The sequence below is a fragment of the Caloenas nicobarica genome, chromosome 2 (genome assembly GCF_036013445.1).
Source record: "Caloenas nicobarica isolate bCalNic1 chromosome 2, bCalNic1.hap1, whole genome shotgun sequence".
Taxonomy (NCBI): Eukaryota; Metazoa; Chordata; class Aves; order Columbiformes; family Columbidae; genus Caloenas; species Caloenas nicobarica.
The window spans coordinates 23,653,420-23,671,867 of NC_088246.1; the positions used below are offsets into that span (position 1 = coordinate 23,653,420).

General features: G+C 41.2%; 1 protein-coding gene across 6 annotated transcripts in view; it reads left to right on the forward strand.

Moving 5' to 3' along the window:
* ADAM22 (ADAM metallopeptidase domain 22) overlaps positions 1–18,448 on the forward strand; it is a 134,122-nt gene that overhangs the window by 52,902 nt on the left and 62,772 nt on the right. For all 6 annotated transcript variants that reach the window (XM_065629810.1, XM_065629811.1, XM_065629805.1 and 3 more), the window contains exon 4: positions 7,317–7,383. In XM_065629810.1, coding sequence (XP_065485882.1) covers positions 7,317–7,383 — 67 coding nt within the window. The remainder of the gene's footprint in view (positions 1–7,316; positions 7,384–18,448) is intronic.

The window sequence follows — 18,448 nt, forward strand, 5'->3', positions numbered from 1 at the left end:
AGCATTTGTGTATAATCTCTTGAGGACTCAACCCATTTGTAAATCCCTAATTTCTTTTTTGAAGAAAGTCTTAAATAGTAGGAGTAGAAACATTAAGAAATTACTTTCTCCTTTCTCCCGTTCATATTAGCAGCAACAAGAACAGAAGAGCAGAGTAAGAATATTTTTAAAAAGGGAGAAACTTAAATTTGTGCAGAGAAGAACCAGTACTGTTTTCCTCCATTGTTTTTTCCTTCCTCTAATAGGTGGTGTGAAAACTGCTGCCGTGTCTAAGAGAAGCTACCTGATTTTGATTGATTAGTCCATTTGGCTAACTTAACAGATACAGTCGTTAAATTAACTATCCACGTAAAAAGAAATTCAGCAATTCTTCTGAGGGGAAGGAGGGGATGAAAGTTTTAGAGCTGTGGCTATTAAAACACATAGATTCATGGAGTATGGAGATAGGTAATCCCCCCTGAAGTGCAAGGAAAGATCATGTATGAGCAGGGAGGTGTTTGAGGATAAAGGAGATATGGATAGACATAAGGATAAAGGAGAATTAAAGTGTCCTAGCTAGTCAGATACAGAAATCTACCAGTAAAGTGGCTTTTTTTTTTTTCAGTTTATCTTGATGTATTTTTCAGTTAGCTCATGGCTGATACTGAGAATATTTTAAGACCATAGTGGAATGCGAGGTACTGCTAGTTGTCCCTTGTACTCGTACTGACTGACAGATAGAAACATCCTTTCTGTTCCCGCTCATCTAGTTTTTCACTTTCTTAGTTGTTGTTTCATAATAATAATCAACCTGCCTTCTCTTCCCTGGTGTATAAGGTGGGCTGTTCTGAAAAATTACCTCCCCTAGTCACTCCTTCCATATCTATTAGTTATGTTAATAAAAGGATTCTTTCGACACTTTTCTCAAAGCAACATGCTGGTAGTTTCCCATCTTCTACAATAATCTCCTATATGAATCTGATTCCCTCCCTTTTCCCTTCTCTTGAGGGGGGTAGCTTCCCTTATTTAATTGAGTTATAATTCAGATCTTTCTGGGTTACTTGATAGGGGATGTATACCATCAGGGGAAAATCTTTCACTTGGTGGGAAGTTTTGTCATCCTCATGTGCTTGGTGCCCAAACAGTGCCCATTCCTTTTACCGCAGCCCGCTCAGGTGTGATGTTGCAGGAAGCTCTCTTCTTACATCTTGCTTCTGCAACGTGAATTAGCATGAATTGTGCAGTTGATATGGCATCTTTCTCTTACTGCTGTTTCCATAATTTCCCTGAACCTGTTGTTTTCTCTTGAATGTCTCCATATGTCTGTTGACAATTTCCTACTGGTATACGGCCCATCCAGGCCTTTCTGCTGATTTCAGCTAAAACTCCGTCTTCCTTTTCAGTAATGCATCTCAGCTCAGATCTCTCATTTGATGTCCTTGTCTGGCACCATATTTAATGTGAATTTTCAGGTGTACCTAATGGAGAGTTGTGGAGACAGAAATCAGAGTGAACAGACAGAGAAATGATAGAGAATTCCCACATTGTCCAAGGAGACAAAGCAATAATATCAGGTATCATGAAGCCAGTCATTTATCTCATTTATAACACTGATATGCCAACAAAGATGCATTTTAGTACTATGATTATGAACTCCCTTTATTTTTACATTTCTTAAGTTTTTAATTCTTCCTATGGCCTCTAAAAGAGATCCCTATTGTTTCTGCTCTTCTTCTTCCATAACTTTAAGGCATTCTGTCTTGACAGTGTCTTAAAGCTAGTGTGTTAGTTTTTGTTCAGAAGCTGGTGATGGGCATTTTCTTTCTTTTCTTAAAAATGGAAGTTTCCATCTCATTTCCAGGAATAATTCCTGGTTTGTTATCCATTTCATATTCAGATGTAAACGTGTTCCCTTTTCAAAAATCTTTAATGGCCTTTTTTTTTTCTTTCAAGCGAAAATCCTTTATAATCTTCTGGTTGTTTCTTTCTGTTTCTTTCAACACTTGGCCTGTTCTGTCCTCTTTTCTCTTGCCACCTCGTTTTTTTCCCTTTTTCTTCCTGGAGCAGCCTCTTTCTGTTGAGGAACCTGTCTATTTCCAAAGCTCATCTGTTTTTCTGGGTTCCCAATCCCAGCTTTGGTTTGGTAAACCTCATATGCAAATGCTACAGTTAATTAAGGTAGAATTTAAGTGTGTATACATGCATGATCTTGGATAAAGATAATTTTCTTAGTTGGGGCCCTCTTCTGTAAGAAAATTTGCCCAGCTACCTCCTACTCTGTACTGTTGTTGTGACTATTTGAGAGAGTTGGAAGAGTAGAAAGGAGCTTGCTCATTTTTTTTTGTTCTGGCACTTATGCTGTTGGGTCCGTATGGGATGAGCCCATATGGTTGTGACTTAAGATAATGCTCCAAAAAATGATGCTGCTGTAAACAAAACTAAACTACTTGATTTGCGTACATTTTTAAAATGACAGATCTCTGAAAACAGAATTACTATTATTAGCATAACTGGTTTTGCCTTGTAAAAGCCACAGATCACATGTGCTTTCCTGTGAAATGTTTTATTTTTAGGTCTTAACATATGCAGGTTTTTGCCATGCCTTTTCAAAGAATTTGTATCAATGCCTCAGTGAATGTTTCTAAAAATCTCGTTCTGCAGTATTGTCTTCTACAGTGCAGATGTATTTTGTTCACTGTAATTGTCTACATCCCTCATGTTTTAAAATTTTTTTTTTCCACAATCTGTGCTTTTTTTTTTTTTCCCCCAATACGCAGATTTTCTTTATAATTAATACTAAAACTGCTATTTAAACTGATAAAGATGGCTTTTAGGCTAGATTGGCAGGCAAGGTAAATGATTCCTATTTCATCTCTGCCATAGGAAACAGTTGTATGATTTATGTTGAAATGCATATTATTTAAATGCTCATTGCTCAGTGTCTTACATTGCTTAAATAATTTTCATTGTGTTTCACTATAGCTTTTTGTTTGTTTTAAAATAATGATTTTTAACAAAATTATACAGTTCTGTGTCTCACTGTTACTGAAGACAAAACATTACTCCATCTATGAGGCGATTTCATGAGAAAAGCATATCTCTTGGCGTAAGTTTCGAAGACTGTGTATGACTGTTAGGTTGTAGCTTAGTTTGTGTGTAGCACTGATTGCATTACTGGATCTGCAAGAGTGTTGTGTTTTTTGTGATATTTTCTGTGCAGTGAGTCATAATAACAACAAAGCATAACATGGCATCATTTGCGGGTTTTTCTACTTCATAAAATATTCCTGGACATATCCTGCTTGCCATGTTGCTTAGGCCAGGCTTTAAAAATGCTTTTAAATTTTGACCTGTCATCTGTTTGTAAGCTCTGGGCTTGGTCCCCAAGGAGGGACTGGTGACCCCATGGCATTTCCCTTCCAGCCAGGCTCATTTTGGGAACTGAGGCACTGCGACAGACCTTGAGAGGTGGGGGAATGCCAGCAGCTCCCCAGCTGTTTCCAGCCCTTTTGTCCTGAAAATAGGGACTGAGCAGGAGGGCAATATGGATGGACGTGCTTAGGAATTGTTCTCCTGGCCTACTTTGAAAGTAAACACAACTTAAACAACCTGGGTATGTCAGTCAGAAGGGTGGCAGGGGGGACAAGAGCAGCTTACTGACCACCAGCAACCCTGGAGCTGGATGCTGGGGGACCCTACGTAACCCCCAGGAGAAAGGGGGCCCTGCCGTGGTGCAGGCAGAGCAGCCCAGGTCAGGTCAGAGGGGCACTTGGCCAACTGTCCTGTCCCAGCGGCCCAAGGCAGATGCTGAGGGAGAAGCAGAAGAGCAGAGCAACCATGTATGCGGCTTCCACAGAGTCCTTTTACAGGACTACAAGACTTTCTGAGTCAGGTATGATTTCTGTATGTTTGGCAGCCCGTAGTTAGGCCCATTAACTTGTCCATTTTCAGCTTGAACCAGTACAAACCTCCAGCACTCATGTTTTCCTGTGGCAAGAGGTTCCACATTGTAGCCAGCGGCTGTGCTAGAAAAGGTCTCTTTTTATTAGTTTTGAGCTTATTGGCCTCTTCTGTTACCTCCTCTGGTTCTTGCATTGTACAAGGCAGAGAATGATCCATCTCTTTGTTTTCTCATGCCAGATACAATTTCCAGATCTTTGAGGACATAACATATGATCTTCCAGAACATGCAAACATTAACAGCAATAATTTTGTCAGACCCACATGAGAAGACCCTGTGCTTCTCCTTGTGATCCCTCATCCCTCCAAATACAACTGTAAACTCTTTCTGAGTTAAGTCATTCTGTTTGATCTCTGTCTTTTGTACTATATGCTTACTTTAATTTCTAGCTTTTTATAATCTCTTGCATCTTCCTTGGCAGAAAACCCTTTGTGGCCATCAGGTAAGGAGGACAACCTCACTTTAGCTGAGTCCTCCAGAAACAGCTAAGAGTAAAAGTAGAGCCCTGAGCTGTAGAGGCAGCTTTAGTAAATCCATGGAAGTATAGACTTCGCTGGAAAGAAAGTGCAGTGAATGTTGAGAAACTATGTATCTAACTCCATCAAGCTAAACTAAATACATTTGAAGAGAGCATATGTCTAAATTTTTAAGTCTGGAAAAGGCATACAAACCTTATAGAAGTCTTTGAGCTTCCCCAAGGTGGATGAATATCATAAATATTTAATATTTAGTTCTAAAAGGATTTAGAGGATTGTAATCAGTGACTCAAACAACAGCATCTCTTTCAGGCGCTCCTCAATTATAGGTCACTCGCAGGCTGCTATGCAAAGCATTAATATAGGTATATGGGCCTGATCAGAATTAAGGGGGTTCTAGAGGGGGAAACTGGGGGTGGCTGATCACATTGGTTCTGCAGTGGCTGAAGGAGTTGTTCCCTCTTTCTTCCTCCCCTATTGACAGCTGCTCAGTTACTTTCCCTCCCTTGCATCAGCTCTGGACCTTATCGTACCTCTTCGCAAGAGACTTCAGTTACCTAATGCAGCAACAACATGGGGTTGTTGAACCCTCCCAAGTATATGTTGACAAGTGCCAGTACTGACACCAAGACTAGTTTGATGAGTGTTAGTTCTGACACTGAGAGTATTTTGATGAGTGCTTGTGCTGACACAAGTTAGGTTCAATGCTTCTGCTGAGGGGGCACTGAGACCTCCTGCTTTCAGCAGCAGCCATCTGTGAACTCACTGTGATTGAGGGGACCTCACCTCCATGGACAGTTGTCCCTTGTTTGCTCCCATTCAGAAATTTATTAGCATCCCTCTTTTTGTTGCCTCTGTTGCTTGCACTTAGATACCAAGTCGTGGGTTTTTTTGTTTGTTTTTTTTTTTTTTTTAACATCAGTTTCCATTGACTCATTGACAGTCTGTGTACATGTGAGGTTCTGCTAGAATCGTCTGTAGCTTAATTAGCTACTTTTACATCTTGGTGTATAAACACTAGTGCATTCAGATCCCCTCACAACTCTTTTTTTTGCTAGACTTCAAGAGCTTTCCATTCCCTGGTTATCTCAGGAGCCTCTTTGTGCTTCCAGGTAATTGAACTTTCTAAGCAAAGCTGTCCAGTACCTGTCCACAGTATTTGAAAAGAGGTCTCTTTTGGACAGTGGTATTAACCTTACCTCAGTTTGACTGGAAATACATCTTCTTTGATGACAGTTGTGTTTTTCAGGAAGACACCTTATTGATCTGGCAAATAATTTTGCCAGAAACAAGTGCAGTCATGTCTCCCTTATAAACCAGGCTCTCCAAAACAACATAACAGAAAATCCCTCCAGCCCTTAAGTGCATAAATTTGCTGTTTGTACAGTTGAATTGGATCCTATTTCTAATATCCAGTCCTGAAGACCATCCAGCTCTTTCCTCTGGGAGGTTTTTCAGTCTTCTTCTTTATTCCCCATGCTTTCCAGCTTAGCATTATCAGCATATTTCATTAGAATGCTCCTGCTTTTTGTGCCTGGGTCATTAAAGCAAATACCAAGCTAGCGGTTTGTAGGGCTAATATGGAAGGACCCATACTGCCAGCCGTGTCCTGCTTGACACTTGCTCTGGGCTGTCAGCTGTCATCAATGCCTATGAGAGCAAAGAAGTCCATGTCCCTGCTGCCTGATTAGCCCGGGCGAAGCTCTGGAAAGCCGAGTGGCTGCTGCCCTGGTTGCCACTTTGCTGTCCTTGCCCTCCCACAGCAGGTCAGGTTGCTTCTACCCTGGGTGTTTTGCTGTTTGAAGGAGAAACATTCAATTTTGCTTCTTCTGCCAAGAAGGTCTGTGCTCATTGCCTCCTGTCCCATCAATCAGTGTGCCCATTGTCATTTTTTTTTTTTTTAATGATTCTTCTTCTTTTTCAGTTTAATTGCCTCTTCAGTGGGACAATGTCAAATCTGTATACAGATTTAATCTCAGTAAAATTTCACAATATTTGAAAATGTCTAGTGAAATTTCTGATGTAGATAATTTGCTTGCCTAGAAGATAATTTATGACAGAGAAGATTTAGCTTGTTTAGCATTGAAGTGTCTTAGTATAATAAATACAGTGTGCATTTAACTTCTGTATGTTCGCCTCAGGTCTGATTTTTTTTTTTTTTTTTTCTTCAGTGTTTGTTCCAAAGCCTTGTGTACTTTCGAGGCTGAGTTTGCTGTTGCTCAGAGCATTTTCCTCTGACGTTGCTGAAGCTGCAGGGCTCCCAGGGAGAGCGAGCGTGAGGGACGGGCCCGTTGGCGGCTGCCTGGGGCAGCATGGCGCCCGCCGCCACCTCAGCGCCTGGGCCTGCTGGAGCTGGCCGTCAGCCAGCCGTGTGGAGCGGCTCCTGCGGCCGGTGGCTTTGCCTACCCAGGCAGCGTGATCCTGGGCTCACCATATTGGCATTCCAAGGTCCTTTAGTCGTTAGTGTCCTTAGGAGTCTGCGGGAGGCGGCTGCCTTTTTCCCTAAGATACAGCTTGCTTCAGGAGTGACTCCAACTGGTTTCTCATCCTTCTGCTTTGTCTCTTTTTTTAAGTTCATCTAACTTGTTCACTGTTTGCTTTTAGCAGGAAATAGAAAAGTCTCTTGAATTAAAATCATGATCAGTGGCTGGTTTGAACCTTCTGTGAGAACCCCCCCTCAGTTTTCCTTGTCCTGCCTTCTGATATTAAAAATCAATGTATCCCATGTACTGTGTAACTCCATTGCAGGTGGTTGTTTCAGTGATTTTTACGAACATTTTAGGAAAAGTATCCTGCAGATTTTGCCCTTTTCAAATGTAAATGTTTAATCAGTGCTTGCTGAGAAGGAGTGCAAGAACCCATGCACAAGTCTTATGGTTCTTTTTTTCTTCTTCTTGCAGTGACCTGCTGTCTTCTGAATATCTTGAGAGGCATATCGAGCAAGGTGGGAAGGCAGTGGAAGTTAAAGTAAGAATTTCATTTTTATGCTTTGCTTTTTTAATTTATTTTGCTTTTGATGTAAACGCAAACTCACCTCTTTTCTTGGTGAGAGAGATCTGATTTTTTAGGTGTTTTGTTTTACTCTTCTGGGGCAAGCGTGTTTCGTGTCCTCTAACATTTCAGCTTTTTAAATAAGACAAATAAACTTTAATGGCAAATGTAGTACATTAATGTTCCTATGGAAATGGTATCAATGAAAGATGTATGCATGGTAGTTCTTTTTACTAGTAAATATAATTTATTTTTGATGCCTGTTGAAGAAAATCTTTCTGGCTTGGTAGCTAGCATTTCCTCATTGTACTAAACCCCAAGATTGTTGCTTTTAATGAGCTGCTTTGTAAGTTTGAGAATAACTAGATTTATTGTATAATATTTCCAAATATCTAATCACTGTCTCATTATGGGTTGCTTTCTCTGGACGTTTGTCGGCATGATGGCTACAAGGTCCTGTTTGTTGCAGTTGTCTTCTGTGAAATGTCCCACTGCATTTGCAGGAGTGTTTTGTTATTTGCATGCAACATGGGTGAATTTTCTTGAGGACCTTCTGTTTTTTAGGACAATATTTTGTAGTCATCGGGTATAAAATTGCTGTAAATACATAAAATGTGCATGCATGTAATATGTGCTGTGCGTAATGGAAACTCTTTAAATTTGTCTATCAGGTCAAATTTTGTTCAAAGTTTACATTTTATTCAAAAAAGCCCCAAAGGTCTTTTACTAAATCTGAGATCACCTAAATACCCTGAAACAAATGCATTAACCTCTCCAATGTGAAAGTAGAAGTGGAAATAGACAAAGCAATCCTTTAGCCACCGAGTAGCTGAATCCTTTGGCCACTGAGTAGCTGAAAATATGTGTTTCCTTTGCTTTATCCTTTTCTAGCATTTGCAAAATTGAAATCTGCTTTATTTTTACTCTCTGATAGTAGTCTGCATACTTTATCAGACCGAGGCAAACACATACATGTTCCATTAAATTGTAAAGACTAATTTCTCAGTCAGCTGTGCTCTGCAGTCAAGAAGTCTTGACTCAGATTCAGAATATGAGTCAAAGCAGAAATAACGATACTAGCTAATATTAATAAGAACAAAACAATCCATTTGTCTGTGTCAAGGTATATGTGCAAGTTAGCTAAATTAATCTATCCGAGTCCCATCACTGAATTAGGACAAATCTGGTTCTGATGAGTAAGCCTTAATCAAGCAAGGAAATGTTTGAAATCAGTGGCTCTTCTGCTGTAAGTACTGTTTAATCACACGGGGAAGAGATGGGAGGATCAGGTCTTCCACAGGAAGGGCTGTAAAGTGTTTTCTGGGCAAAACATCTCTCAGTCTCCAGCTCTCCACTGATTATTTCCCCTTCAGTTAGCTGCCATGCGAGTTGTGGTATACCTTCAGGGATGGCTATCACTGCCTCGCTTAGTGCTCTCAAATCCGCTTTAAGTAGAGAAACAGTATTGCTGCATTGACCTTGATGCTCGAGATGAACTGAATTGGGAGTGAAAGGGTCAGGAGGTTGCACTGCGAGGAAGGGAGTTGCTGCTGGGGTGCTGTGTTTCCCTCCCCACGCTGCCTTGCACCTCGCGCACCTGCTCGGGGAGTTCGGCCGGCAGCAGTCTTGTGGGAGTGTGCTGCAAGGAGGATGTATATTTTTTGCTTGTTCTGCTGTATCTGAGTGCCTGGGATCAGAGGAGAGGGAAGCAGCTGCTGTGACAAAATGTCTGGGAGAACCCCATTGGTTTTCAGAAAAGTTCAGATATCAAAGGATTTTTGGAAGAGTGCAGGCTGCTGAGTACATTTTGATGCCAGACACTGAATAAGGTTAATTTCAGCACCCAGTAGCTTTTTAAAAATAAAACTGGTTCCCTCTGACCAGCCAGTATTTTTTTGGAGCATCTGTAAGTACCCTGGAGAGCCTTGTTCATTTGTTGAACAATTTCTGAGAAGCCTGCATGTTGGTTTTGCATTTGAGAAACTGAACTCTGGTTTTACATCAAATGTTTTGAAAATTTTGCTACACTACAAGAATTTTTCATTATGGTAATTTAGTACCTTCAATTTCTCTGGAAACTGTTTACCATAACGGGTAAAACCACCTTTAAATTAGAACTTACAATATGCACCAGGCAAAACATAAATATTATGCTAGATTTTAGAGATTGTGCAGATTACTTAGATAATGATTTTAAAATAGCTAGTAAAAGGGTGCAACTTATAAATAAATTGCAAAATATGAGCTTTGCTACATAGCATATTCTTAAGCAGAAGCAGAAGAGGTATTTCAGAAAGGAGCCAGGTTTCTATCAGTTGCTTCAATGCGCTGCTCTTCGCCCACCTCTGTGCCGTTTGTCTTTGGCCGTAGGCAGAAAACGGAGGTGGCCTGGCAACATCTCTCTTGCTGCTTTGGTGGTAGAAACGGTGACAGAAAGAAAATGTCCATCTGCCATCCACTGCCAGCTGCAGGCTTTGAGCAGGCCTGTTTATACAGCAAAAGAGCCTCTTGTGCTTGGCCCTCTTAGTGACATAACGAGAGGTGTGTTTTAAAATACATATATATTTCCCCCTTGCATTTCTCAGCGTGGGGATACTGTACAAACACATCATCAGTGGTGTTGTGGTGCCATCAGCAATATGGGAGAAGACGGGAGCTTTGAATCTCTGTGGGAAGGGAGCTGTATGAACACTCAGCAGTTTGGGAATGTTACAGGCATGAATGTGTCTGGGTAGTATGTGCCTGCCTTGGCTCATACACAATGTAGAGTTGATAAGTACTTTTGCCACTCCTCCTCCTCTCCGTCTCCCCCAGTAAGACTTCCTGTGCAGTAAAATGCATATGGATCTTCTGCCGTTACTTAGGATGCTTCAGAGAGGAGAGGGAGAAACATTCAGATAATTAAAAATGGCACTTTGAAGGAGCACATTTTTTATAGGGAGGAGTGTCCTACGTTTAACACACCTTTTTCTTATAGGAGAAAGTTGAATTACATTTGTTTACTGCATAATTCATTAATACCTTGGACCATTGTGAAGGTGGAACATGTTGCACATGTTTTTTTGCAGGGTGCCAGCATATAGCAGCTGCAGACTAGAGGCTTCTCAGTGAAATGTTCTTGTTGATTTGGCACATTTAGGCAGCACCTAAGATGTTCTTGTTAAACCAGCAGCAATATGCAGTGCCTAAGAAAAACAAAAGGAAGTAGATCTTTGAATTATTTCAGTTTTTCCCCCTACACCCTCCTTTACTGTAGATCATGTCTCTAACTGCTGGGAAAGCAGCAGTATTGGCCTAAATTTCCTCTGGTAGCAAAGAGAATAATCAATTAATGAGAGAAAAACCCTTCATGCATTGCCTTTTCCTGATTGCGTCAGACCAGATCATCCTATGCTCATAGCACATAAATACTCAATTTGTGTATACTTAATGTTGCTGCAGTATATCTCTGTGTCCTTTTATCTCTCTTTCTCTCTCTTTTTTGGGTTGTCATTTTGTCACTCATGCAGTCAGTGAGATGAAAGGCAAAAACCAGCTATAGTGCTGTGTAATTCACATTGCTGGATTTTCTCCCTGAGTAGGAACAACTGGTATCTATTCAGTGACATTTTCCCATATATTTTCCCTCTGTGGAGGGTGTAGAAATAAATGTTTCTGCCTGTATTCCCCCCAAACACAGGACAATTCTATGAGATCTTAGGAAGTAGTTTTCTGAAAAAAATTAAGCAATGGAAATAATCCACATCCCAGTTAGAGAACTTGCACAGGTAGAGTTGTGGTGGATAAGTGCCATGACTTTTTAATGGCATGTTTAAATATAACTAGGAGGAACTATATTTCATAGGCAATCCTACTATTTTTAAGCGTGGTGGTGTAAACACTGTATGTGTATTATGGGCACAGAATTACAGGAAGAGTGCTTACAGCATACATATACTTCACAGCATGTTCATAATCATGATAGTGTTGAACAGCATGAATGGAGTAATCTGAAATGCTATGGGTTTTTAAAAATGTTTCTCTCCATTGTAGTGTTGACCCAGCCTCAGCCTGCACAGCGCCCGCTGCCTTCCTGCCAGCCGCCTGCTCCAGCCGAGCTGCCCCAGCGCAGCCTTATGCCCCACGGTGGCTCTAGCAGAAGTGCTGTCATTGCAGTTTGGGGAATGAGAGTTGTGGGGCAAATGCTGCACAGCAAAGCAGAGCCCTTAGTCTGAAAAAATAGCCATTGTTTCCTTCTGTTACGTGTGTTGATTGGCTAGTAGTGTCCACGAAATGCCTGTTACTGTAGCTTTCAGCTATTTTAATGCCTGTTTACAAGAGAGGAAGATTATTGTTCTTCGTTGCCTTGCTATGATTAAAGTCTTGCCTTGTGTGTGCCATGATGTGTATTTGAAGGGCTCTTCAAATGCCCTTTTTAGGAAAGTAATATAGAAGGGAGAAAAATACCAAAATCTTGAAAGGCCAGAGGGGGCTGGAGACCTTTGACATGATGGGTATTGCTTTTTCTGTTAAACTCCGTTCTTCAAATGCGACAAGAGGAAATGGCCTCAAGTTGCTCCAGGACAGGTTTAGATTGGGTATCAGGAAAAATTTCTTCACTGAGAGGATTGTCAAGCACTGGAACAGGCTGCCCAGGGAAGTGGTGGAGTCACCATCCCTGGAGGTGTTTAAGAGACGTGTAGATGTGGTGCTTAGGAACATGGTTTGGTGGTGGACTTGACAGTGTGAATGGTTGGACTTGATGATCTTGAAGACCTTTTCCAACATAAATGATTCTATGACTCACATCTGGTCTGCTCAAGGAGTTGTTAAGGACCCTTGACTAGGGCAGTGTCTTTGTCTGTCATGTCTTATTGCCTGTGTTTGATGAGACCTTATCCTAGGTAGCATTCCAACATTTTGCTATAGGTACAAATGACCATAAGGCTACAGTAATTTGTGGTGCAGCCAGAACAAACACACAGTCAGTGAGCAGGTCGTTTTTGTAATAGACTGGTATGTCTCCAACCTTATAGCAAGGTGCTTCCACCAGCATCTTCCAATTCTAAGGGCATTCACTGTCTGAGCTCCATAGAATAATCTCATAATTTTTCTTCAGCTTTTGATAACTCACTGTTTTGTAACCAAAGAGGAAGGTGTTTCAACTTGCCAGAGAAGCCTGTATGATGAACAGGCTTTCCTGTGAGGGGTTAGATTTTCTTCCTGAAAACCAGAGTGCCAGTTCGGCTGTCGGGAGGGCATGGGAGGGGAGTGCAGGGAGGCTCTGTCCTGGGAGACTGGAGCCTGGGGCTGGTGGGGAGCTGCGTGTGCATGTACCCAAAGCTTGCACAACCTGGTGATGAGCTCCTGGGGGAGAAAAGAAACCGAAAAGGAACAAATCATAAATAATGCAGGAATTATATATGCCTGTTTCTGGCAGGGCTTTTTCAGCTGTGTCCAGAGACTAGAGAAGCTGTTAGTACCAGAAAAATCACTCTCTGGCTTGTTTGAGAGAAGATTTTGAATAAGGGTTCCTGTAATGTCATCAGAGCTGCTCTGTCCTACTCCCTCGATAGAGCTCTGCTTGCCTCGTGGCAAATTATTAATAAATCTAGGCCATAGTCTACTTTGTAGTGATAGCAATAAACTAGCCAAAGAAGAGCTGACAGTCTGTAAGTCTGGCACAGTTCAGAAGGGGATTCCTGCAAGGTTGATCTTCAGACTGCTCTCATGAAATATTTTCATTAATGACTTAGGTAAAAAAAAAAAGTGTGTATATTAATGAAATTTCCTAGCAGTAGAACACTGGGAAGCATTAGAGTGCACAGAAGGATAAGGTGGAGAACTGGCTATCTTTGACCAATGGAGTAAAATGGGAGTTCATAAACTGAAAGTGCCACAAGAAGGAGAAGATCAGAGTGTAGTGGAGCAGGGAATGACTGTATGGTTCATACCTTACAGGATGTTGCCATCACAAAGGGAACTGTGGTGCCAGAGTATACTGGTCAAATTACTTCCTGTAGGTTTTGGCTAGAATTAATGTTAATGTATGTATCCTGATGAGGAGTTGACAAAATTTTAAAATTTCTGTGTGTTTTCAGCTACTCTGGACATTTTTTTTTTCCAGCAGTGTCATGCTGCCATGCTGAGTCAATAAGCATTGAGAAATATCTTTCCTGTTTTAGCATTGTTTGAATTATGAAGGCAATTCCTTTGGGTTTTAGTAAAATGTGTGGTACCAGGGCAAGAAAATCAGCCATCATATATAATGCATTTGCCTGACCTAATGGTCCTGCAGGTTGGCACTTTTAGTATGTTTGCATTAACATTTTTTTTAATATCTGTTTATCTCCCTGCTATTACTAGCTTCCTTTCTATATACATCCTGCTACTGAGAAGGAGGAAATTAAAAGTGGCAGCTTTCAGTATTAGGAGTCCTTCCCAGGCCATGTTTTTCAATATACTACACTAGAATGAATCTCGGATCGTGACTCATGTAGGATCTTGCAGGTTTAATTATCTTGTCTTCCTTTTCTTTATGACATTAAAAAAAATCCAGTGTTTTTAGCTATTCCTTGCAAGGGAAAAAAAATGTCAGAAAGTGGAAGCCATCAAGGGCTTAAAGTGTACATCCCCTTGCAGATGTGGGCCTCAGTGATGAAGTCCTAATTCTGCTGAAGTGAGAAGTTGGGTGACTTTGTGACCATTAAGAGTCACATCTTGAGTGCTCTTGGCTGTGATTTTCACATGCCCCAAAGGGAAGGCAGCAGTCCAATGCTTGAATTTGCAGGAAAGTCCTCCCAGAAAAAAACTCGTGAGTTATTTTCCATGTGCTACAACATGCAGCATACATAGGCAGAAAGTGGCATCAACCAAGCGCTCTGTAAACTCGAACTCTGCAAAGACTGAGTACAGCTAGGAGAAATTATCTACTGTTGTAACATTAAAGAACATTAAATCCCTTTGTAGATGCTCTTATTAAAAAATAAAAATATATTTTTGGGTTTAACTTAATCCCTTTGAGGAGGTATTAGATAAGCAAACTGAAGCTGCTGTACTTCTGAAAGACTTTCCGTGCAAGACTTTAGTGTGCTTTAGCTTGACATCTTTACTTGCTCGATCTTGACTTCTGTAAATAGCTTTGCCTAGACACTTCTCTGTTCCTTTTGGATACCGAACTGACACTGTATTATATACAGTAGGTTAATGTTTCTAAGACACAGTCTCAAGCTCTGTGAATTCTCTACTTAAAGAGAAGTTTCTGTCATTCAGAAATAATGAGCCAATAAGGAAATCTAATTAGTATTTTTCTCCATTTTACTCAGAATTTTATCATCTTCTGACTGATTGGTATCCGTGTAGGTGTGTGCCAACATCTCATTTTCTGTGTTGTGTTTATAGTAATCTTGTACGTCACATGCTTGTAACTTGGCGTCAGACTCGAGTAGGCTGATGAACTGATGTGACAGATTAGTATGGGTAGATTGTAAAGAATTTTCATATAGTCCTTTTAAATGTTTGCTCCCTTGTCCCTAATGTACGGGCATGCAGGAACATGGCAAAATGACTGTCATTAAAATGATTTGAATGCCATGATTCAGAGACACTAGGCACTGCTACAAGATTTAACTTAAAGGCAGTGGAGTAGGCAGGAAAAGGTAACCAACCCTGTTCTCCTCCGCTTCATCTTTATCCGGCAGCTGATAATTAAAATAATTTTCTGTAACACCAAGGTAAGGTAAGGCAAGTCAAGAGGCTGTTTCCCAAGCAGATGCCAAGGCAGCTCCCAGGCCAGATGGCGTTGTGCTGGCATGAGCTCTCTATCCACACCCTGCAGCTACATTCGTGGAGCATCTTCTCTCGTAGCTACTGGGCAGTAAACACAAACCTCATTTGGCCTCCGATCCGGGATGCTGGGCTGATAGCACACACCATCTGCTGAAAGCGCCTACCATGAGTCACCAATGGCAGTCAAAGCGAGTCGCCTGTGTTCAGGATCCTGTCATGTACACGTGTGTCTGTGTTTTTTAAGAGTGCTGCCAAAAGTCTTTAAACATGGGTATTTTGTGGAGAAGCCTTAGAAGCGGTGATGCTGTGTCCTAACTTTGGAATCCGTATTTCTGATTTCAGAATCTGAAATAGCGTTATAACCTAATGTCACTACAGCATGTCAACTCTGAGTTGCATGAGTACATGTGATAGCTGTCCTCCTAAGAAGGGAGGGAGCCATTCACATTTTCAAAACAGTTGGCTTTCAGGGATCTACAGTACAGCGTATTTCAAGTCCAGAGACCTCTCTGCAAAGAAGCGATGCTGGGGTCTCTGGAGCTGTGTAAGGGCTGAGGCCAGGGCTCTGCTGCCAGACAGCACAGCCCCATTGGCCAGGCCCCCACCTTTGCTGAAGCCAGTGTCAATTAAAAGAGATTTTTTTTCTTGATGCAGTTACACAGGTCAAAGTGCCATTTTGACTTTTCTATTTACAAATAGAAACCCATCTGTAACAAGTCATTTTCTGCTGTAGAAGTCAGCAAGAGAGTGTGCAATTTCTTCTCCTGCTGCTCTTCATCCTGCAGTCTTAGTTATCACTGGGTCAAAACTTATGCAAGCATCAATAATTTGTAAATAGATCTAAGTGATTACTAAGAAAGCAATTTTAAAACTAGTGACCCCACGATGGGTAGCTCTTTAAAAAGCTAATAGTTGTCTGGCATTTTACAGAATGGTGTCTTGGTTGTTAGCTGGCCTTTTGGGAGCTTTCTGCCGCAAGGAAGGAGGGAACTGTGTTACTAGGATCTGAACTAGACCAGCAATCTACTTACCTTTGGATTAATGAGTGATAAAATAGGAATATGTTGCTGTTGGAAGAAGGAAGTTATTAATTTTAGGGTCAGTGCCTGAGTGTAGCATGAGCTTTAATGGCCAGAACCTGTCCTAATTGCAGAAAATTGCTTACTTGAAGATCTGATGTAGAGTGTTATTTGAAAGCAGATGAATGTGCATCCTTAATTTTCCTCCCTGGGGAAGGTCATAGTGTCTTTGAGGTGAATAACAAACCCTGTCACTGTGTGGTCAGTAGATGTGTTCTTCACGGAGACTGCAGAGAGGAGTGAACCGCCACCATCACTGACTGTCCTGGCTGTGCTTTTGCTTTACTTATTTCCCCCCTTCATTGTGAACGTTGGTTAATGTGTTTTTTGTCTCTTTTGTGTTTACTCAGCAGCTAGTGCCTCTCTGGGCAGGGACAAACTATCTTAAAGGATAGAAATAGGGACAGATTTTACTTGCATTGCTAACATCTCTGCCTTCCCATTTTTTAGTATCTTTGCCACACTACCTACCCAGACAGGCTGCATGGAAACTCCATCTGACATGGGCAAAAAGGCTTGCACGGTGGTCAGCCAGGAGCTTTAGCGGTTCACAGGGAAAGATACCCCTAATTCACGATTTTGCTGTAATTATCTAACTTAAGCATCAAGATTAAGTCATGAACTGACCACTATCATAATGATTTATTTCTTTTCATTGACCCTGGGGTCATTCTGACTTTTTTTGTTGTTGTTGTTGTTGTGGGATGTTATACATTTTTAGCTCCCCAAATCAATAGATTCTTATTAAATATCTGTATATTCTTTCTTGCTCTTGGAAGTCTCTGGTAAGGCAGAGATTTTTCATGAAGGAGGGGGAATTTACTGAACTGAGGGAATGGAGAGCTGTGTGCCACAGGCATAGGCAGAAAATTTGCCTTGTGCCATGCTAACCACAGCATGAATGGTGGCTGTATGCCTTGTGGAGGCAAAAACGTTGACCTTTCTGCTGTAGCATTAGATTGCCTTTGGACACGGTGTGTGTGCATGTGTGTTGCAGGCCTGTCACAGGCATTGTCACTGGGCTGACCTTGTCTCATGAGAGATGATATTAAGCCTAATTTTCTCCCAGACTTTACACTGGCCAGGTTCATTTTTAAAGCAAAAAGGGGTAAATGTGCTGCTCACACTGAAGGGGGGCAAGTCTTAGAAGAGCAGTCTTATTTCCTCTTCATCTTAACACTAAACCATTCCCCAGCAGCTGGCAAAGGCAAGTGTGGAGGTTTGATTTGCTGAGATGGGTGATTATTGCCTGCTTTTGAGAGAGCAGAGAGGGCCTCTGATAGCTACAGGAGGCCGCCAATAGCTCTTCACAAAATATGCTTGATGCTCTGGAATTAACTGGTTTTGGTAATGGTGCTAATTTCAGCTCTTGGCGGAAGACTTAATTTTCATATGGGACCAGAATATTTTTTAGGAAAAAACGATTTTTTTTTGGCTCCTGTCTTACCGCTACAGATACTAATAGAGAAGAGAGACAATGCCAGTCCTTCAGTGAGTGTTTCCAAGAGCAGAGTAAAAGAAGATAGATGTGATGGTTACGTTTAGTCTTTTGGTGGTCTTAGATCTCCCATATATTGTGATTCTTCCTGTAGTACAGTGTGTTTCATTACAGCACCTGCTATAAAGAAGCTTTAAGTGCTTCTCTCTTCCCAGGTTTTATGAACTGTTGAAATCAAGTCGCCCAAAAGTACAATGTACAATATACAATTTTCACCCTCCCCACCATGTGCCACATGTTACTGGTATGTTTTATCTGCTTAAGACACTGTTAAGGAGTGCTAAGCAATCACTCTTCCCAGAGCTATCCGGTGCTAGTGCTATCTGGTTTCACTGCATCACCTCTTATTTCCTTGCTGAGATTATAACAATCCTCCAAACTTCCTTTAGGAGTATCCTGACAGGAGGATTTCTTACACTGAAGAGTTCTCTTCTAAAAAACCCCACATGCCACTAGTGCATCAAGTACTTGAAAAAAGCTATTTTCATTTAAACCCCTTAAATTTTATTAACTGGTTTGAGGTGGCTTACATTATGTTTATAGGAACATAAGTCCATGTGTAAAAAATATCCCCCAGTTGTTAGCATATGGAAAGAAATGTTTCATAGTGGTAAGAATTGATCCCCAAGACTTAGAAGAACAGAGTTATATTTCTGTCTCCACCAGAATTACTGTGACCTTCCGTAGATTAATGAGT